The 20,431-nt window shown below is 43.8% G+C and overlaps 1 protein-coding gene across 1 annotated transcript in view; it reads right to left on the bottom strand.

The window, feature by feature from the left end:
- Positions 1–582: 582 nt before the first annotated feature.
- The window catches only part of LOC145396213 (uncharacterized), a 40,332-nt gene continuing 20,483 nt past the window's right edge, over positions 583–20,431 (bottom strand). The window contains exons 11-17 of the mRNA XM_080269648.1: positions 14,339–14,441; positions 9,387–9,507; positions 8,448–8,544; positions 7,028–7,163; positions 4,353–4,473; positions 2,266–2,383; positions 583–696 (exon numbers count right to left, since the gene is read on the bottom strand). Of these exons, the coding sequence (XP_080125774.1) occupies positions 583–696; positions 2,266–2,383; positions 4,353–4,473; positions 7,028–7,163; positions 8,448–8,544; positions 9,387–9,507; positions 14,339–14,441 (810 nt within the window). The remainder of the gene's footprint in view (positions 697–2,265; positions 2,384–4,352; positions 4,474–7,027; positions 7,164–8,447; positions 8,545–9,386; positions 9,508–14,338; positions 14,442–20,431) is intronic.

The raw sequence follows: 20,431 nt of genomic DNA, 5'->3' as shown, positions 1-20,431 counted from the left end.
TGGTGTTTGTGGTGATGATGGTAGTGTTTGTGGTTATGGTGGTAGTGTTTGTGGTTATGGTGGTGTTTGTGGTTATGGTGGTGTTTGTGGTGATGGTGGTGGTGTTTGTGGTGATGGTGGTGGTGTTTGTGGTGATGGTGGTGGTTTGTGGTGATGGTGGTGGTGTTTGTGGTGATGGTGGTGGTGTTTGTGGTGATGATGGTAGTGTTTGTGGTTATGGTGGTGTTTGTGGTGATGGTGGTGGTGTTTGTGGTGATGATGGTAGTGTTTGTGGTGATGATGGTGGTGTTTGTGGTTATGGTGGTGTTTGTGGTGATGATGGTAGTGTTTGTCGTGATGATGGTGGTGTTTGTGGTTATGGTGGTGTTTGTGGTGATGGTGGTAGTGTTTGTGGTTATGGTGGTGTTTGTGGTGATGGTGGTGGTGTTTGTGGTGATGATGGTGGTGTTTGTGGTGATGATGGTAGTGTTTGTGGTTATGGTGGTGTTTGTGGTGATGATGGTGGTGGTGTTTGTGATGATGGTGTTTGTGTTTGTGGTGGTTTGTGGTGATGGTGCTGGTGTTTGTGGTGCTGTGGTGGTGCTAGCGGCTGCGGCGGTGTGGTGCTGTGGTGGTGGGGGGCCTGACTCTCTCGCAGCAGCACACCAGCACAGCCACCAGCACACCAACGCCCATCAGCAGCAGCGCAGACACCACCTGCGTTGAGAAAATATGAGGGTCCTATCTCTTCCTGTCTCTCCATCTCTTCTGTCTCTCCTCCTCTCTGTCTCTATCTCTCCTATTCTCTTCTGTCTCTCCTCCTCTCTGTCTCTATCTCTCCTATTCTCTTCTGTCTCTCCTCCTCTCTGTCTCCATCTCTTCTGTCTCTCTTCCTCTCTCTCTCTATCTCTCCTATTCTCTTCTGTTTCTCTCCCTCTCTGCCTCCATCTCTTCTGTCTCTCCTCCTCTCTGTCTCTATCTCTCCTGTTCTCTTCTGTCTCTCTTCCTCTCTGTCTCTATCTCCCCTATTCTCTTCTGTTTCTCTCCCTCTCTGCCTCTGTCTCTCCCATTCCCTTCTGTCTCTCTTCCTGTCTCTCCATGTCTCCTATTCTTCTTTTATAAATTATTCTACTACACTCACTGCTGCAGGGGGGGGGGGGAAGCGAAGTGACCAAACACAAGTGTACACCAGAGAGATGGATGACGAGGAAGAGGTGGCAATTGAATTAATTTGTCACTTTCCACCCTCTACTTAAAATGTCACTTTCCACCCTCTACTTAAAATGTCACTTTCCACCCTTTACTTAAAATATCACTTTCCACCCTCTACTTAAAATATCACTTTCCACCCTCTACTTAAAATATCACTTTCCACCCTCTACTTAAAATGTCACTTTCCACCCTCTACTTAAAATGTCACTTTCTACCCTCTACTTAAAATGTCACTTTCCACCCTTTACTTAAAATGTCACTTTCCACCCTCTACTTAAAATGTCACTTTCTACACTGTACTTAAAATGTCACTTTCCACCCTCTACTGTACTTAAAATGTCACTTTCCACCCTCTACTTAAAATATCACTTTCCACCCTCTACTTAAAATATCACTTTCCACCCTCTACTTAAGGATGCAGCCACACTTGCCTTCGAACATTGTCGGACACGCTGCTGGTGACACGTTAGATTTATGTCTGGAACATGTCAGCAACACGTCACACACACGTTAAGGGCAATGTCTAGGGTAGAGAGTCACTAGGGTAGAGAGTGACTAGGGTAAAGAGTCACCAGGGTAGAGAGTGACTAGGGTAAAGAGTGACCAGGGTAGAGAGTGACTGGGGTAGAGAGTCACTAGGGTAAAGAGTGACTGGGGTAGAGAGTGACTGGGGTAGAGAGTGACTAGGGTAGAGAGTGACTGGGGTAGAGAGTCACTAGGGTAAAGAGTGACTGGGGTAGAGAGTGACTGGGGTAGAGAGTCACTAGGGTAAAGAGTGACTGGGGTAGAGAGTGACTAGGGTAGAGAGTGACTAGGGTACAGAGTCACTAGGGTAGAGAGTCACTAGGGTAAAGAGTCACTAGGGCAATTAGTGACTAGGGTAGAGAGTGACTAGGGTAGAGAGTGACTAGGGTAGAGAGTGACTAGGGCAGAGAGTGACTAGGGTAGAGAGTGACTAGGGTAGAGAGTGACTAGGGTAGAGAGTGACTAGGGCAGAGAGTGACTAGGGCAGAGAGTGACTAGGGCAGAGAGTCACTAGGGTAAGGAGTGACTGAAGTAAAACGATGCCCTTACCTCCCACAACTCGATGCTCTTGTAGGCTGTGATGGTAGCCGCGTCTGGGCAGGGCTGGGCGCTCCACCACCTCTGACGCAGCTTCTCCAAGATGCCTGTCTCACTCAGCACCGATAAACTGAAAGGAAAGCACCGATAAACTGAAAGGAAAGCACCGATGAACTGAAAGGAAAGCACCGATGAACTGAAAGGAAAGCACCGATGAACTGAAAGGAAAGCACCGATGAACTGAAAGGAAAGCACCGATGAACTGAAAGGAAAGCACCGATAAACTGAAAGGAAAGCACCGATAAACTGAAAGGAAAGCACCGATAAACTGAAAGGAAAGCACCGATAAACTGAAAGGTAAGCACCGATAAACTGAAAGGTAAGCAACGATAAACTGAAAGGTAAGCACTGATAAACTGAAAGGTAAGCACTGATAAACTGAAAGCACCGATAAACTGAAAGGAAAGCACCGATGAACTGAAAGGACCGATAAACTGAAAGGAAAGCGCCGATAAACTGAAAGCACCGATAAACTGAAAGGAAAGCGCCGATAAACTGAAAGCACTGATAAACTGAAAGGAAAGCACCGATAAACTGAAAGGACCTATAAACTGAAAGGAAAGCACCGATGAACTGAAAGGACCGATAAACTGAAAGGAAAGCGCCGATAAACTGAAAGCACCGATAAACTGAAAGGAAAGCACCGATAAACTGAAAACACCGATAAATTGAAAGCACCGATAAACTGAAAGGAAAGCCGTTTAACTGAAAGGAAAGTCACAGAAGAAGTAGATTTTGTTCATATCGGCTTCTCCTAAAATGTAATCTTGCCTACGAAACATTACATATCCTTTTTTATCAAATTTGCTTCTCCTAATATACACTCTTGCCTCCAATTATCACATAGTGTATACCAAAACATTACATACTGTATACCTTTTCACATCAGTCTTTCCTTAAATGCAGATTGTGATAATACTGTACTAGTCATGAAGAAGTGCTATGACAGGGATGAGAATTAAACTGCAAAAGGGTGAAATTATGGGTCAAGTTAGTGTAAAATGGAACTAATGAGTTGTAATACCACATTATCGTAATACGGTACTAGTCATGAAGAAGTGCTACAGGTAGGGTGTGAAATAAGGTGCAAAAGGGTGGAATTATAGGCCAAGTTAGTGTAAAATGACTCTTGTTTACATTTTTGGAAAACGAATATGCTCTTCTCCCTTCCACCTCACTCACAAACACTCTCCTCGTTAGTCTCTCGCTCTCCCTCCTCTCCACATGGCCAAACCACCTCACTGTATTCCTCCTAATGCTTTCTCTCACATCCTCAGCCTCCCCCTTCCCTCTCCCCCCCTCCACCTTACTCACAAACACTCTCCTCGTTAGTCTCTCGCTCTCCCTCCTCTCCACATGGCCAATCCAAGTATATCTCCTAACGTTTTCTATCACATCCTCTGCCTTCCCCCCCCCTCCATTTCACCCACATACACTCTCCTCGTTAGTCTCTCGCTCTCCATCCTTTTCACATGGCCAAACCACCTCAGTGTATTTCTTCTAACGCTTTCTATCACATCCATATCCACACCACAACACTCCACATCACACACCACAACACTCCACACCACACACCACAACACTCCACATCACATACCATAACACTCCACATCACACAACACTCCACATCACACACCACAACACTCCACACCACACCACAACACTCCACACCACACCACAACACTCCACATCACACACCACAACACTCCACACCACACCACACACCACAACACTCCACACCACACACCACAACACTCCGCACCACACACCACAACACTTCACACCACACACCACAACACTCCGCACCACACACCACAACACTTCACACCACACACCACAACACTCCACACCACACACCACAACACTCCACATCACACACCACAACACTCCACACCACACACCACAACACTCCACATCACGCACCACAACACTCCACACCACACACCACAACACTCCACACCACACACCACGACACTCCACACCACACACCACAACACTCCACACCACAACACTCCACACCACACACTAATATAACTCACTAGTGGTTGAAGGCAGGCAGGAGCGGTGAGTTGAGGGGCAGGACAAAGGAGCTGATGGATGGGAAGAGCTGTTGTTTGAGAAGCACCAAGTCACAGTCCTTACGCTGGTAATAATCTAGAACTGAAAGAAAGAGGATATTAAGATGCATTTCCTTTCTTTTCTATTATACAGGCTCCAACATGCTTCCATCTGTCGGCCTTGGTCCCCTATTGGCGGCTCTCCATGCTGCTCAATCTCTGGCAGCCTCCCTATTCAATCTCTTATCCCTGAGGTCACACTCTATGATCTCGTCTCAGTTTTATTTGGTCTGCCTCTCGCAACCCCACCCACAACGTTCACACTTCTCACTTTCTGCACTCAACTGTCATCCCCCATCCCCTCCACATGCCCAAACCATCTCAGTCTACCCCTCCTCATCACAGCACCAATACACTCCAGTCCCATCCTTCCTCTCCACATGCCCAAACCATCTCAGTCTACCCCTCCTCATCACAACACCAATACACTCCAGTCCCATCCTTCCTCTCCACATGCCCAACCCATCTCAGTCTACCCCTCTTCATCACAACACCGATAAACTCCAGTCCCATCCTTCCTCTCCACATGCCCAAACCATCTCAGTCTACCCCTCTTCATCACAACACCGATAAACTCCAGTCCCATCCTTCCTCTCCACATGCCCAAACCATCTCAGTCTACCCCTCTTCATCACAACACCGATAAACTCCAGTCCCATCCTTCCTCTCCACATGCCCAAACCATCTCAGTCTACCCCCCCTCATCACAACACCAATACACTCCAGTCCCATCCTTCCTCTCCACATGCCCAAACCATCTCAGTCTACCCCTCCTCATCACAATACTAATACACTCCAGTCCCATCCTTCCTCTCCACATGCCCAAACCATCTCAGTCTACCCCTCTTCATCACAACACCGATAAACTCCAGTTCCATCCTTCCTCTCCACATGCCCAAACCATCTCAGTCTACCCCTCTTCATCACAGCACCGATAAACTCCAGTCCCATCCTTCCTCTCCACATGCCCAAACCATCTCAGTCTACCCCTCTTCATCACAACACCGATAAACTCCAGTCCCATCCTTCCTCTCCACATGCCCAAACCATCTCAGTCTACCCCTCTTCATCACAACACCGATAAACTCCAGTCCCATCCTTCCTCTCCACATGCCCAAACCATCTCAGTCTACCCCTCTTCATCACAACACCGATAAACTCCAGTCCCATCCTTCCTCTCCACATGCCCAAACCATCTCAGTCTACCTCTCCTCATCACAACACCAGTACACTCCAGTCCCATCCTTCCTCTCTATATGCCCAAACCATCTCAGTCTACCCCTCCTCATCACAACACCAATACACTCCAGTCCCATCCTTCCTCTCCACATGCCCAAACCATCTCAGTCTACCTCTCCTCATCACAACACCAATACACTCCAGTCCCATCCTTCCTCTCCACATGCCCAAACCATCTCAGTCTACCCCTCCTCATCACAACACCAATACACTCCAGTCCCATCCTTCCTCTCCACATGCCCAAACCATCTCAGTCTACCCCTCCTCATCACAACACCAATACACTCCAGTCCCATCCTTCCTCTCAACTCTTCCATCGTAAACCCAGCCCCCCCAGGCCTCACACTCAGGGACGCACCGCACATCCACCTAATCATCGCCATTTCTGTACGTTGCGCCTGCGAATATCCTCCTCCTTTACTGCCCAGGTCTCACTACCATACAGCATCACACACCTAATTAAGACTGCCTGAAATAAAACACAATAAAGGCTGCCAATAAAGGAAGAATGCAAGATGGTCTCCACTAAGCTACAGAAATTGAACGGATCTTGAAGGTGCCTCTCTCTTATTTTGTTTTTGTTTTTTTTCTTGGAGGGAACAATCTTGCAGACATCTGGCCTTTGGTTCCTTCTTCTTTGTATTAAACACACACACAAACACACACACACACAAGTACAGCACAAGCACACACACACATACACTCACTGACAACCACATACACACACAGACACACACACACATACTCGTTTCCTCAGTCTACATGCATTTATACAATGACACACACACACACACACACACACTTTTCCTCAGTATACATGCAAACACACACACACACACTTTTCCTCAGTATACATGCAAACACACACACACACTTTTCCTCAGTATACATGCAAACACACACACACACACACACACACACACACACACACACACACACACACACACACACACACACACACACACACACACACACACACAACAAAGGATATGTAAAGTTCACCCGTTTTAATCAATGCGTGTGTCAGTCTTGGTGTGTCCCCCCGTATACACGCTGTCAGCTGATAAAACATGTCAGTGACGTGTTTGTGCTGTATGTCAATCCAAACAGGCTCGTTTTTTCTCATTTCTGCCCCCCCCCTTCTCTCTCTCTCTACACACACACACACACACACACACACACACACACACACACACATAGCCCACATATACACAAAGCATGTCAGTTTACAGTATGTATATGAATGTTTACTGGGAAAAATGTGTGTGTGTGTGTGTGTGTGTGTGTGTGTGTGTGTGTGTGTGTGTGTGTGTGTGTGTGTGCGTGCGTGTCCGTGCTTGCGTAATAAGGCCACGTACCCACATAATCACCAATAAAGGCATAGGAACCCTTCAGCGTCGCATTTATCGCCTCCTCATAGTCATTCATCATCACACTGTCTCCAAACATCTCCAGTCTCCGCCACGCTCTCTGGTGCACCTCGCTGGGAGATGTCTGCGGGATATATATATGGAAATTAATCTCTATCTATCTATCTATCTATTGCCACACGCCTTAATCCCATGAGGGGTGGTCACAGATAAATCGTCTCCATGTCGCCCTGTCCCCCGCCGTTTCACTGCCCCGCTCCCAGCTCACATCCTCCTCTCTCATATACCTCTCCACTCCATCCCTCCATCTCATCCTTGGCCTCCCCCTCTCTCCACCTCACTCACATACACTCTCCTCGTCAGTCTCTCGCTCTCCATCCTCCTTAATATCAATATATATCTATAGCCAGACGCCATAATCCCGTAAGGGGTGGGCGCTTGTCTTTGAGTTAGTTGTTTTACGGGGAGGGGCACTAACCCTCCACCAACCCACCTGCTGACACGTAGGGAACACGTATGGGTTGGTTATATGGTTACCACCCAGCATTGTAAATGGTTTCCTGGCTTACAGGAAACCATTAGGCTTGTCACTCAATGTAAAGCCACCTGAAAAGGAAAGAAAAGCAATAAGAAGTGACAGGAAAGATGGGAGAAATAGGAAGAGAGGAGGGCAGGCACAGAAAAAGAATGATAAAGGTGAAGGAAGAAGTAGGCAGCACTACATCAAGTGAGTGGATGATGGAAATAGGAAAAGAGGAGGGCAGACACAGAAAAAGAATGACAAAGGTGAAGGAAGAAGTAGGCAGCACTACATCAAGTGAGTGGATGACGGTCGCTACCCCAATAAAAGAATCAGTAAAGAAAATATCAATAAAGGAAGGGCAATACTAAAAACAAAATGATAAAAAACAGAAATATGAGTAAATTAAATAAGAAATAAATGGATCAGTAAAGACACAGGGAAAAAATCATCATCATCATCATTATCCTCCTTCTCTTCATCATCATCATCATCATCCTCTTCCTCGTTAAACTCTACGGGAAAAACAACCCACATTTCACTAACACAATCCTGTTTACTGTACTACACTCCTTTCCCATTAACTTGGCCCAGATTTTCGTCCTTGTGTACCTTATTTCACGTAGCCCAGTGGATGAAAAAAAGACACTGCTACAGCTCTACATTTCCACAGCACTTCTTCGTGACTAGCACCATATTCTAGCGTTAATCTTCTGCTACAACTCGGCATTCACGATGGAACGATGCAAGTTTTAGGCCAAGTTCGGGTAATGAGAAGATGACACTACGAAAGAAAAGATATATAATAAATTTCATTAAATAAAAATAATATGACACGAGGAATGACAATAAATATATATAAAAAATTCTTGAAATGCCACAACGTACCTTCATGTTGTCGATATACACCGATCCAGTGCGTGTGCCGAATTTGTAAAAGTCACTCCTGGCTAATTCTTCGAGGTTGTTGACAGGCAGTGTCTGCCTGTGAGGAAGAAGAAAATAATGTCAACAAAACATCTATCTATCTATCTATCTACCTATCTACCTGTCTATATTGTGTGTGTATTTATCTCAGTTTGTCAATCTGTCTATCTATCTGTCTATAGCCAGACGTCACAATCCCATAAGGGGTGGCCGTTTGTCTTTGAGTTGGTTGTTTTACGGGGAGGGGCACTAACCCTCCACCAACCCACTTGTTGACACGTAGGGAACACATATGGGTTGGTTATATGGTTACCACCCAGCGTTGTAAATGGTTTCCTGGCTTACAGGAAACCATTAGGCTTGTCACTCAGTGTAAAGCCACCTGAAAAGGAAAGAAGAGTAATAAAAAGTGACAGGAAAGATGGGAGAAATAGGAAGAGAGGAGGACAGACACAGAAAAAGATTGACAAAGGTGAAGGAAGAAGTAGGCAGTACTACATCAAGTGAGTGGATGATAGTCGCCACTTGAAGAACACTGCCGAAAAATTAGAACTAGGAATACGAGGGTGTAATAGAGATACACTCCTGTACACTGGAATATGATGCTAGTCACGAAGAAGTAGTATGGAAATGATATAGAGCCGTAGCATTCTCTCTCTCTCTCTCTCTCTCTCTCTCTCTCTCACTCACTCACTATATGAAATAAGTTACGGTGAAAGAATTACAGTCACGAAGAAGTGCTATGGAAAGGATAAGGTCACACACACACACACACACACACACACACACACACACACACACACACACACACACACACACACACACACTCTTCTTCTACCGTAAACTGCAGAGGGGCGAAAATCTGTGCCAAGTTACGCTGCAAGGAGTATAGCCACGTACTTGGTGACGGTGAAGTGAGACACGAGATTTGACGTGTAGGCAGCGTAGAGAACAACGGCCGCTATCCACACTACCCCAAACACAACGCGCCCCACGCCACTCCTGGGCACCCAGTCCTGCCCTGCGTGGAGGCGTGAGAGACTGACTAGGAGAGTAGGAGACCGATGATGAGGTGTAATGGCACGGAGGTATGTGACTATAGGAAGGGTGGATGGATGGGTGAGAGGGTGATGTGTGTGTGTGTGTGTGTGTGTGTGTGTGTGTGTGTGTGTGTGTGTGTGTGTGTGTGTGTGTGTGTGTGTTCTTACCTAATTGTTCTTTCCTAATTGTATCTTTACAGGAATGAGTCCAGCTCGTACTGTCCCGTGTCTTAAACCATATTTATCGTACATATCCTTAAATTTGTGAATTGTTTTGGCACACACTATTTCATTCGGTAGTGCATTCCACTGATCAATTGCTCTGTTTGGGAAACTGAATTTCCTTACGTCTTTATCACCTCTCTTCTTATGCAGTTTTTTGCAGTGTCCTCTTGCTGATGCTTCTCCATATGTTAAGTAATCATTTATGTCTATTTTCTCCTTTCCTGATATGCATTTATATAGCATTATCATGTCACCTCTTTTCCTTCTCTCCTGTAGTGTTGGTAGATTCAGTTTATTTAGTCTTTCTTCGTAGCTTAGGTCCCTTAAGCTTGGTATCCATCTTGTAGCGGCCCTTTGAACTTTTTCAATCTTGTCTATGTGCTTTTTGAGATGAGGACTCCAGACTACTGATGCATATTCCAGGGTTGGTCTAATGAATGATGTTATTATCCTTCTTAGCATGTCTTCATTTATGTATGTGAATGCTATTCTCATATTTGCAAGCAGTGTATACATGTTCCGTACCTTCTCGCTGATGTGGTCAGCCGGAGATAGTCTGTTATTGATAATCACACCTAGGTCTTTCTCTCTTTCTGATGTGTATAGGGTTTTATTTCCTAACTTATAATCCCAATCAGGTCTTTTTCCACTTTTACCAAACTTGATTACATGACACTTGTCCACATTGAATTCCATTTGCCATGTACTACTCCATTCATGAAGTTTATTTAATTCTTCTTGTAGCTCCCTACAAGAGTCTGTGCTAGTAATTCTCCTTTGTATTTTTGCATCATCTGCAAACATATTCAGATAGCTCTCATTTCCAGTGTTACTGTTTATATCATTTATATACACTAAAAACATGATTGGTGCCAGCACTGAACCCTGTGGTACTCCACTAGTCACTTCTTTCCATGATGAGTAGTTTCCTCTTAGTACTGTCCTCATTTCTCTTTTTATGAGAAAGTCTTGCATCCAACAAAACAGTTTGCCTCGAATTCCTCCTTGATGGTACAGTTTCCATAAAAGTCTTTGGTGTGGTACTGTGTCAAAAGCTTTCTTGAAATCTAAATAGATACTGTCCACCCATCCTTCCCTTTCCTGTATTGTGTTTGTTACTCTGTCATAGTAGCTCAACAGATTAGTAACACATGATTTTCCTTTTCTGAAACCAAACTGTCTTTCTGTTATCATACTGTGTTCTTCTAGATGATTTACCCAAGCTTTTCTTATAAGTTTTTCTAATACCTTGCTTACAACACTGGTCAGTGATACTGGTCGGTAGTTGAGTGGATTTTGTCTATTTCCTTTCTTGAATAAGGGGACAATATTTGCTTTTTTCCAAATATCAGGTAGTTTACCTTGACTCAAGGATTTCTTGAAAATTAATAATAATGGTTTACTTAACTCCTTTGCACATTCTCGTAATACCCAACATGAAATTTCATCAGGACCACTTGCTTTTCCTCTGTCTAATCTACTTAACTCCTCTTGTATTACTTTTTCTGCTATTTGTATATCTGGTAGTATGTGTGGACATGCGTGTTCCACATATTCCCTCTCAAAATTTTTTTCTTCTGTAAAAACTAATTGGAAATTCTTATTTAGTGCTTCACAAATATCTTTCTCTTGTGTATAAGTGATTCCCTCGTCCGTAATGGATTGTATTATATCTTTTACTTTGGTTTTGCTTCTGATATAGCTGTAAAACAGCTTTGGTTGATCACTACTTTTATTTATTATATCCTCCTCAAACTGTTTTTGGGCTTCCCTCCTTATTCTTGTATAGTCGTTTCTTGCCTGTTTGTAATTATTATACGCCCTTTCACTATTGTGTCTTCTGTATCTATTCCACAACAAATCTCTTCTTTCTTCTGATTTTTTACATTCTGTATTGAACCATTTCTGTATTTTCTTATCTGCTTCTTTGTGCTGTGGGATGTGCTTCTGGACTCCTATTTCATAAAATTCACAAAATTTTTTATATACAGCATTTAAATCTTGTCCTCTAAGCTCATTTTCCCAATCAACTTCTAAGAAATACTTCTTTAGGTCTTGATAATTTCCCTTTTTATAGTTTAGTCTCTTTTTGTAACTGTCATTGCTGTTTACTATGTCATATGCTATCCTGAAGTTATAATTTAGTACTGCATGATCGCTTTTGCCGAGTGGAGGGTGATATATTAAACTGTCAATATCATTTTCTTGCCTTGTAAATATTAGATCTAGCACTGAAGGTACATCAAGTCCTCTTTTTCTGGTGGTTTCCCTCACATGTTGCGTTAAGAAAAACTCTTGTACGAGATCCAGGAGCTTTTGGTCCCAACAGCTTTCTTGGCTATTTATATCTAGAGTATTCCAATTTATATTTGTATTGAAATCCCCAGTTAGTATAATTCTTTCCGATTTCTCTTCCATTTTATGTAGCAAGGATCTTATACTCTGAATTGTACTCTCTGCCAGGTCCTCATATTCGTCTCTTTCCCATGTGTTTGATCTGGGTGGCATATACAAATTGGCTCAATTAATTTACCTTCTGATGTGTCGATCTCTACTGCAATCAGTTCTACTTGTGTGTGTGTGTGTGTGTGTGTGTGTGTGTGAGAGAGAGAGAGAGAGAGAGAGAGAGAGAGAGAGAGAGAGAGAGAGAGAGTCGTGACATATGGAAGAATTCACCACAATATGAAGACATACAGACAGACATTTCCCTGTACTGACTGTGGTGGTGGTGGGGGGGTTAATCATTCTTCTCTCGCTCTCTCCACACACACACACACACACACACACACACACACACACAGCATTTAAGAGCAACACGTGGGGAGTAAAACGAACTTAACGGTCATTTGCCTTTAAAAATATGACTTTCAACTCTTCTGCAATGGCCACGCTGCAAGACTGGATTTCCTGCAATTTGTCCGTTGCTTATTCAATATTGTTGCATGGGGTGAGAGAGAGAGAGAGAGAGAGAGAGAGAGAGAGAGAGAGAGAGTGTGTGTGTGTGTGTGTGTGTGTGTGTGTTCATCATCATCATCATCATCATTATATCACCTCCCGTACATCCATCATCATCATCATCACCACCAAATCACCATCATTACCACCACCACCACCACAATCACTATCATTACCACCATCCCTACAATCATCATATTCACCACCACCACAATCACCATCGTCATCATCATCCCTACAACCACCATCATCATCACCATCATCACCAGTCACCATCACCACAATCACCATCATCATCATCCCTACAACCACCATCATCATCACCATCATCACCAGTCACCACCACCACAATCACCATCATCATCATCCCTACAACCATCATCATCACAACCACCACCACCACAATTATCCTCCTCACCACCACCACCACAATCACCACCACCCCTACCACATAACTCTTACCACACACGCCCATAAACAACTCGGCACAAAATTACAGAACAGAATGAAAAAAAATAATAACAATAATAACTCTTGTAATAAACACAGACAAAAGCGCGCCAATTTTGAATCATTACATCCGTTCCTGAAACACCAACGGTCCGCCTGTGACGTCAGAGGGGAGGGATTTACCGTTACAGGTTCCGGGAAGGTTTGAAATTCGGGAAAAAAGATTCAAACATAAAGGTATCTATTTTAACGACACATAATTGGCCAACTGTCAGAAAAAAACAATAAATAAAATAAATGATTAACTAAATGTCCGAAAAAAACAATAAATGAGTAACTAATTATAATTTTTAGACACCAATATTTTAACGACGTACAATTTCGAAAACATATCAGGAAAATAATAATAAAATAAATATATAAATAAACTAAATGAATAACTAAACTAATCATAATTTTTTAGGCATCAATATTTTTACGACGTGCAAGTTCGAAAATATATCAGGAAAAAATGAATAAAAATAAAATAAACGAATAAAATAAATAACCATCATAAAATCTATCTATCTATCTATTGCCAGACGCCTCAATCCCGTTCGGGGTGGCCACAAACAAATCGCCTCCACGTCGCCCTGTTAAAATCAAACTTTAAAAAATGGGTTCAGTTTAACGACCTAAAACCGCCACAATATACCCACAAAAAAAAATAATTATAATAATAATAAAAATAATGATAATCAATAACCATCATGAACACAAACTTCATCCATCCATCCATCATCCAATCCTACGTTGCCCCATGAGGAGCGTAGGAGTCCGGGGCTAGGCAAGTTGGTCCTGACATATGAAAGTGACCAGCCTCCCCCATCCCTGAGTGGCATTACGTGAGCCATACACCCCAACCACCCCTTGGACATAATAAAATAATAAAAACAATTAATTATTTTAGTAAGGAGTGAAAGAAAATACGGCAGCCGATGTAAAGAAAGAAAAGAAGGCCCGCTGAGAGAGAGAGAGAGAGAGAGAGAGAATGTGTGTGTGTGTGTGTGTGTGTGTGTGTGGAGAGAGAGAGAGAGAGAGAGAGAGAGAGAGAGAGAGAGACTGTGTGTGTGTGTGTGTGTGTGTGTGTGTGGAGAGAGAGAGAGAGAGAGAGAGAGAGAGAGAGAGAGAGAGAGAGAGTACCTTGCTGCATAAGGACAGTAGCGGCAAACCACAAGCCTCCAGCGAATGACTGCTGTTCATCATCATCATCATCATCCACTCGCTTCCCCACCAACGTCCGCTCCTGTGTGTGGAATATGAAAAAAAATATATATATTAGATTTTGAGTGATGAAACACACACACACACACACACACACACACACACACACACACACACACACACACACACACACTTTCCCCTCCCTCTCTCTCTCCCCCCCACACACACCCTTCCTCCTCTCTCTCTCTCTCTCTCTCTTACACACACACACACACACACACACACACACACAGGGAGAGAGAGAGAGAGAGAGAGAGAGAGAGAGAGTGTGTGTGTGTGTGTGTGTGTGTGTGTGTGTGTGTGTGTGTGTGTGTGTGTGCTTGTGTTGGCAGTTCTTAATGACACCAATAAAGCAATCAATCTGTGTGTGTGTGTGTGTGTGTGTGTGTGTGTGTGTGTGTGTGTGTGTGTGTGTGTGTGTGTGTGACAGTGTTTGCACAAGTCAAATCAGGTGACATTAACGACACACACACACACACACACACACACACACACACGTATTGATCACCCCATTCTTCCTACACAAACGAGGTCACTTATCCTTCACCTCACTAGGGTCGCCGCTGTGCCAATCATTTTCCTGTTTCAGTGCTTCAGACAGCGCATGAAGCACTGAAATTCATGTCTTTCACTTCAGATACCTCCTCACCAAGACAATTCATCCTGTTTCAGTGCTTCAGATAGCGGCTGAAGCACTGAAACACTTGCTCTCACTTCAGATGTCTCCTTACAAAGCATTTTTCCTGTTTCAGTGCTTCAGAGAGTGGCTGAAGCACTGAAATCTTTTGTCTTTCACTTCAGATGTCTCCCTACAAAGTTTTTTTTCCTGTTTCAGTGCTTCAGAGAGCGGCTGAGGCACTGAAACACTTGCTCTCACTTCAGACGTCTCCTTACAAAGCATTTTTCCTGTTTCAGTGCTTCAGATGGCGGATGAAACACTGAAACACTTGCTCTCACTTCAGACGTCTCCTTACAAAGTATTTTTCCTGTTTCAGTGCTTCAGATAGTGGATGAAACACTGAAATTCATGTCTTTCACTTAAGATACCTCCTTACCAATACAATTTTTCCTGTTTCAGTGCTTCAGATGGCGGATGAAACACTGAAATATTTTGTCTTTCACTTCAGATGTCTTCTTACATGACCATTTTCCTGTTTCAGTGCTTCAGAGAGTGGCTGAAGCACTGAAACACTTGCTCTCACTTCAGATGTCTCCCTACAATACATTTTTCCTGTTTCAGTGCTTCAGAGAGCGGCTGAAGCACTGAAACACTTGTCTTTCACTTCAGACGTCTCCTTACAAAGCATTTTTCCTGTTTCAGTGCTTTAGAGGGTGACTGAAGCACTGAAACACTTGCTATCACTTCAGATACCTCCTTACAAGACCATTTTCCTGTTTCAGTGCTTCAGATGGCGGCTGAAGCACTGAAACATGAAGCACAATTACTCTGGTGAGGCACTGGACCCCTACACGGCCCCACAGAACCAGTTGCTTACCTGTGATCGATGGGTCTGCTCAGTCAGGCGGACCGGGGTTAAGCAACAAGAAGTCTCGGGACAGCACAGATAAAGAACACTGTATAAATAAATAGATAGACACAGATAGATAGAAAGGTAGATAGATAGATAGACAGAGGTAGAGACAGACAGACACGCACTGATAGATAGACAGACAGACCGGCACCGATATACACAAATATTGAGAGAGAGAGAAAGAGAGAGAGAGAGAGAGAGGCACATACACAGACAGACAGATAGACAGACAGACAGGCAGATAGACAGATAAACAGATAGACACAGTGAATATAGCGGTAGGTAGTGATGTATATTCAAAGCCTTCATTACTGTCTTTATGTGTCAATTCTTACTTGATAATAAGACCAATTTCGCCCTTACGGGGACGGATAGACAGACAGACAGATAGACAGACAGATAGATAGATAGATAGATAGATAGAGAGAGAGAGAGATGGACAGATAGATGGATGGATAGATAGATAGATAGATAGAGAGAGAGAGAGAGAGAGAGAGAGAGAGAGGGAGAGAGAGAGATGGACAGATAGATGGATAGACACATACATACATACAAATGGATAGATAGATAGACAGATGGACAGATCGATATATAGACATAGATAGAGAGATAGACATAGATAGATAGACAGATTGATGGACAGACTGATAGACAGACACAGGAGGATAGACGGACAGACAGACAGATAGATAAATATAGATAGATAGATAGATAGACAGATAGATAGAGATAGATTACAGATAGATCGATAGATAGACAGAGATAGATATTTAGATAGATATAGATAGATAGATTACAGATAGATCGATAGAAAGATAGATAGATACACAGATAAATAGATAGATAGACAGATAGATAGTGTTACAATAGATGTGCCTTCATTATAACTACAATTCAAGCAACTATACTCTTGTCACTCTTAACTTGGCTCCATGGCACTTCTTCGTGACTAGCATCCTTTGGCAGCTTATTTCACGTAGCTCAGTGGCAGAAAAAGACACCACTACATCCTTTCCACAACACTTCTTCGTGACTAGCATCCTTTGGCAGCTTATTTCACGTAGCTCAGTGGCAGAAAAAGACACCACTACATCCTTTCCACAACACTTCTTCGTGACTAGCATCCTTTGGCAGCTTATTTCACGTAGCTCAGTGGCAGAAAAAGACAGCACCACTACATCCTTACCACAACACTTCTTCGTGACTAGCATCCTTTGGCAGCTTATTTCACGTAGCTCAGTGGCAGAAAAAGACACCACTACATCCTTTCCACAACACTTCTTCGTGACTAGCATCCTTTGGCAGCTTATTTCACGTAGCTCAGTGGCAGAAAAAAACACCACTACATCCTTACCACAGCACTTCTTCGTGACTAGCATCATATTCTAGGGCTAATGTACTGACAACTCTGCATTCACGATGGAGAGATGGCAAGTTTAGGCCAAGTTAATATGAAAGGAGTTTAAACAAAGTCTGGCAGCAAACTCTCATCCCTTTTCTGTCCAACTCTCTAATGCAAGAGTTAACCGTTACTCCCAGTCCTTCATTTATACAACAGGTCAACTCTGGAACTGTCTCCCTCTGTCTGTATTTCCTGCTTCCTATGATCTCCAGTCTTTCAAACGCAGTGTGTCCAGGCATCTCGAAATGATCGGATCTTGAATTTGGCTCTCTCTTGTATTTTGTTTTTCTCTTGGAAGGAACAGTTTGTGGGCTCGTGGCCTTTGGTTCCTTCTTCCTCACATAAAAAAAAAAAAGCGGACATAAAAAAAATAATGCCGTCAATATTCAAGTTGCATTTGATATAACAAGATGGCTGACTCAAACAGATTAATATGTAACGGAATTAAATCGTTTATAAGCAAAAAATAAATAAATTCCATCCATCCATCAACCAATCCTATGTTGCCCCATGAGGAGCGTAGGAGACCGGAGCTAAGCAAGTTGGTCCTGACATTTAAGATGAGAGTGACCAGCCTCACTCATCCCTGAGTGGCATTACGTGAGCAATAAACCCCAACCATCCCTTGGATATAAACCTTCACCGGCTCAATCCGACTGGAGCGCCTTAGTTACCCATTAAACCACCAGGCGCCATAATTTGGTTATATGGTTACCACCCAGCGTAGTAAATGGTTTCCTGGCGTACAGGAAACCATTTGGCTTGTCACTCAGTGTAGAGTCACCCACAGGCAGAAGGAAGAGGAAAGAATGAAGGAAAGAAAGACAGAAGAAGGAGTGTAAAGTCACCCATAGGCAGAAGGAAGAGGAAAGAATGAAGGAAAGAAAGACAGAAGAGGATGGATGGAAGAGAGGAAAGGGCAGACACCTAAAGCAGCGGTACATCGAGTGAGTGGATGGTGAGCGTCCCCACCTACCACGAAAAATAAAAAAATAAAGACAAGACTACCTCCATGTGTAAGCCAGATAGACTGCAATAATACCGAATATACTGAAACGTGACTATTATGTATTATTATGTATCCTGACAACGTATTATGTATCTACCCTACACGGCATGTGAACTCCACACACACACACACACACACACAACACACATCTAAACAACTTTTCCTTCTACCATCAATATTTTCTGAGATTTGAGTTTTCGACACACACACACACACACACACACACACAGTGTGAGTACGTTTAAGTACTTGGGTAGTGTGATGAGTAAGGATGGAGGTTTGGAGGGTGAAGTGCTTGAAAGGGTACAGCAGGGAAGAAAGGTTGCTGGTTCTTTGAAAGCAGTGATAAGAAACAGGGAAGTGAGCATGGAAGTGAAAAAGTTACTACATGACAGTATTGTGATACCAACTCTAACGTATGGAAGTGAAGCTTGGACATTGTTGGAAGGACACAAGTCAAGAGTGAGAGCAGTGGAAATGAGTTATTTAAGAGGAGCCTGTGGAGTCACATGGAGAGACAGGCTGACGAATGAGGATATAAAGGAGCGTTGTGGTGTGGATGTGGATGTGATAGGAAGCGTTATGAGGAACACACTGAGGTGGTTTGGCCATGTGGAGAGGATGGAGGGTGAAAGACTGACGAAGAGAGTGTATGTGAGTGAGGTGGAGGGGGAAAGAGGGAGGGGGAGGCCGAGGATGAGATGGAGGGATGGGGTGGAGAGGTATATGAGAGAGGGGGGTGTGAGCTGGGAGCAGGGGAGTGAAATGGCGGGGGACAGGGCGACTTGGAGGCGATTTGTTTGTGGCCACCCCAAACGGGATTGAGGCGTCTGGCAATAGATAGATAGATAGACACACACACACACACACACACACACACACACACACACACACACACACAATCTAAACAACTTTTCCTTCTACAATCAATATTTTCTGATATCTGAGTTTTCGACACACACACACACACACACACACACACCGTACAAAAATAATGGCCATCGACTTCAACTACTACGCTCAAAAAAGTGCCTCCAGTACTACCCTATAACACAAACTCCCCTACCGTACAATAGCCATACATATATAATTGACCTTGGGAGTAGGGTGGATGGTTTTTTGCGCCACACACCGTTGTGGTACGGGGAACGATTGCGTCAAGTTATATCAAATTCTGTTGGTGCATGTGGAAGTTACAGAGCGGACACGTAACTTCACCTGACCTTGTTTGAACCCCCAGTGTGACCTTGACCTTGAGAGTAGATGGCTGGTTTTTCGCGCAACACACCGTCACGGTTTGGGGAAAGAATGTGTGAAGTTATATCAAAATCCGTTCATGTATGTGGAAGATACAGACACGAAACTGCACCCGACCTTATTTGAACCCCCAGTGTGACCTTGACCTTGGGGGTAGATGGCTGTTTTTTCGCGCCACACACCATTACGGTATGGGGAACGATTGTGTGAAGTTATATCAAAATCCGTTCATGCATGTGGAAGTTACAGACACGAAACTTCACCCGACCTTGTTTGAGCCTCCAGTGTGACCTTGACCTTGGGAGTAGACGGCTGGTTTTTCGCGCCACACACCGTCATGGTTTGGGGAACGAGTGTGTTAAGTTATATAAGAATCCGTCCATGTACGTGGAAGTTACAGACACGAAACTGCACTCGACCTTGTTTGAACCCAGTGTGACCTTGACCTTGGGAGTAGACGGCTGGTTTTTCGCGCCACACACCGTCATGGTTTGGGGAACGAGTGTGTGAAGTTATATAAGAATCCGTTCATGTACGTGGAAGTTACAGACACGAAACTGCACCCGACCTTATTTGAATCCCCCAGTGTGATCTTGACCTTGGGAGTAGACGGCTGGTTTTTCGCGCAACACACCGTCATAGTATGGGAAATGATTGTGTGAAGTTATATAAGAATCCGTTCGTGTATGTGGAAGTTACAGACACGTAACTTCACCAGACCTTGTTTGAGCCCCCAGTGTGACCTTGACCTTGGGAGTAGACGGCTGGTTTTTCGCGCCACACACCGTTATGGTTTGGGGAACGAGCGTGTT

Source organism: Coenobita brevimanus, chromosome 35, assembly GCF_032717465.1.
Source record: "Coenobita brevimanus isolate Jiangsu-jjx chromosome 35, ASM3271746v2, whole genome shotgun sequence".
Classification (NCBI taxonomy): domain Eukaryota; kingdom Metazoa; phylum Arthropoda; class Malacostraca; order Decapoda; family Coenobitidae; genus Coenobita; species Coenobita brevimanus.
Note: the sequence above shows the minus strand (reverse complement) of the source record. Positions and strands in the feature narration are given on the sequence as shown.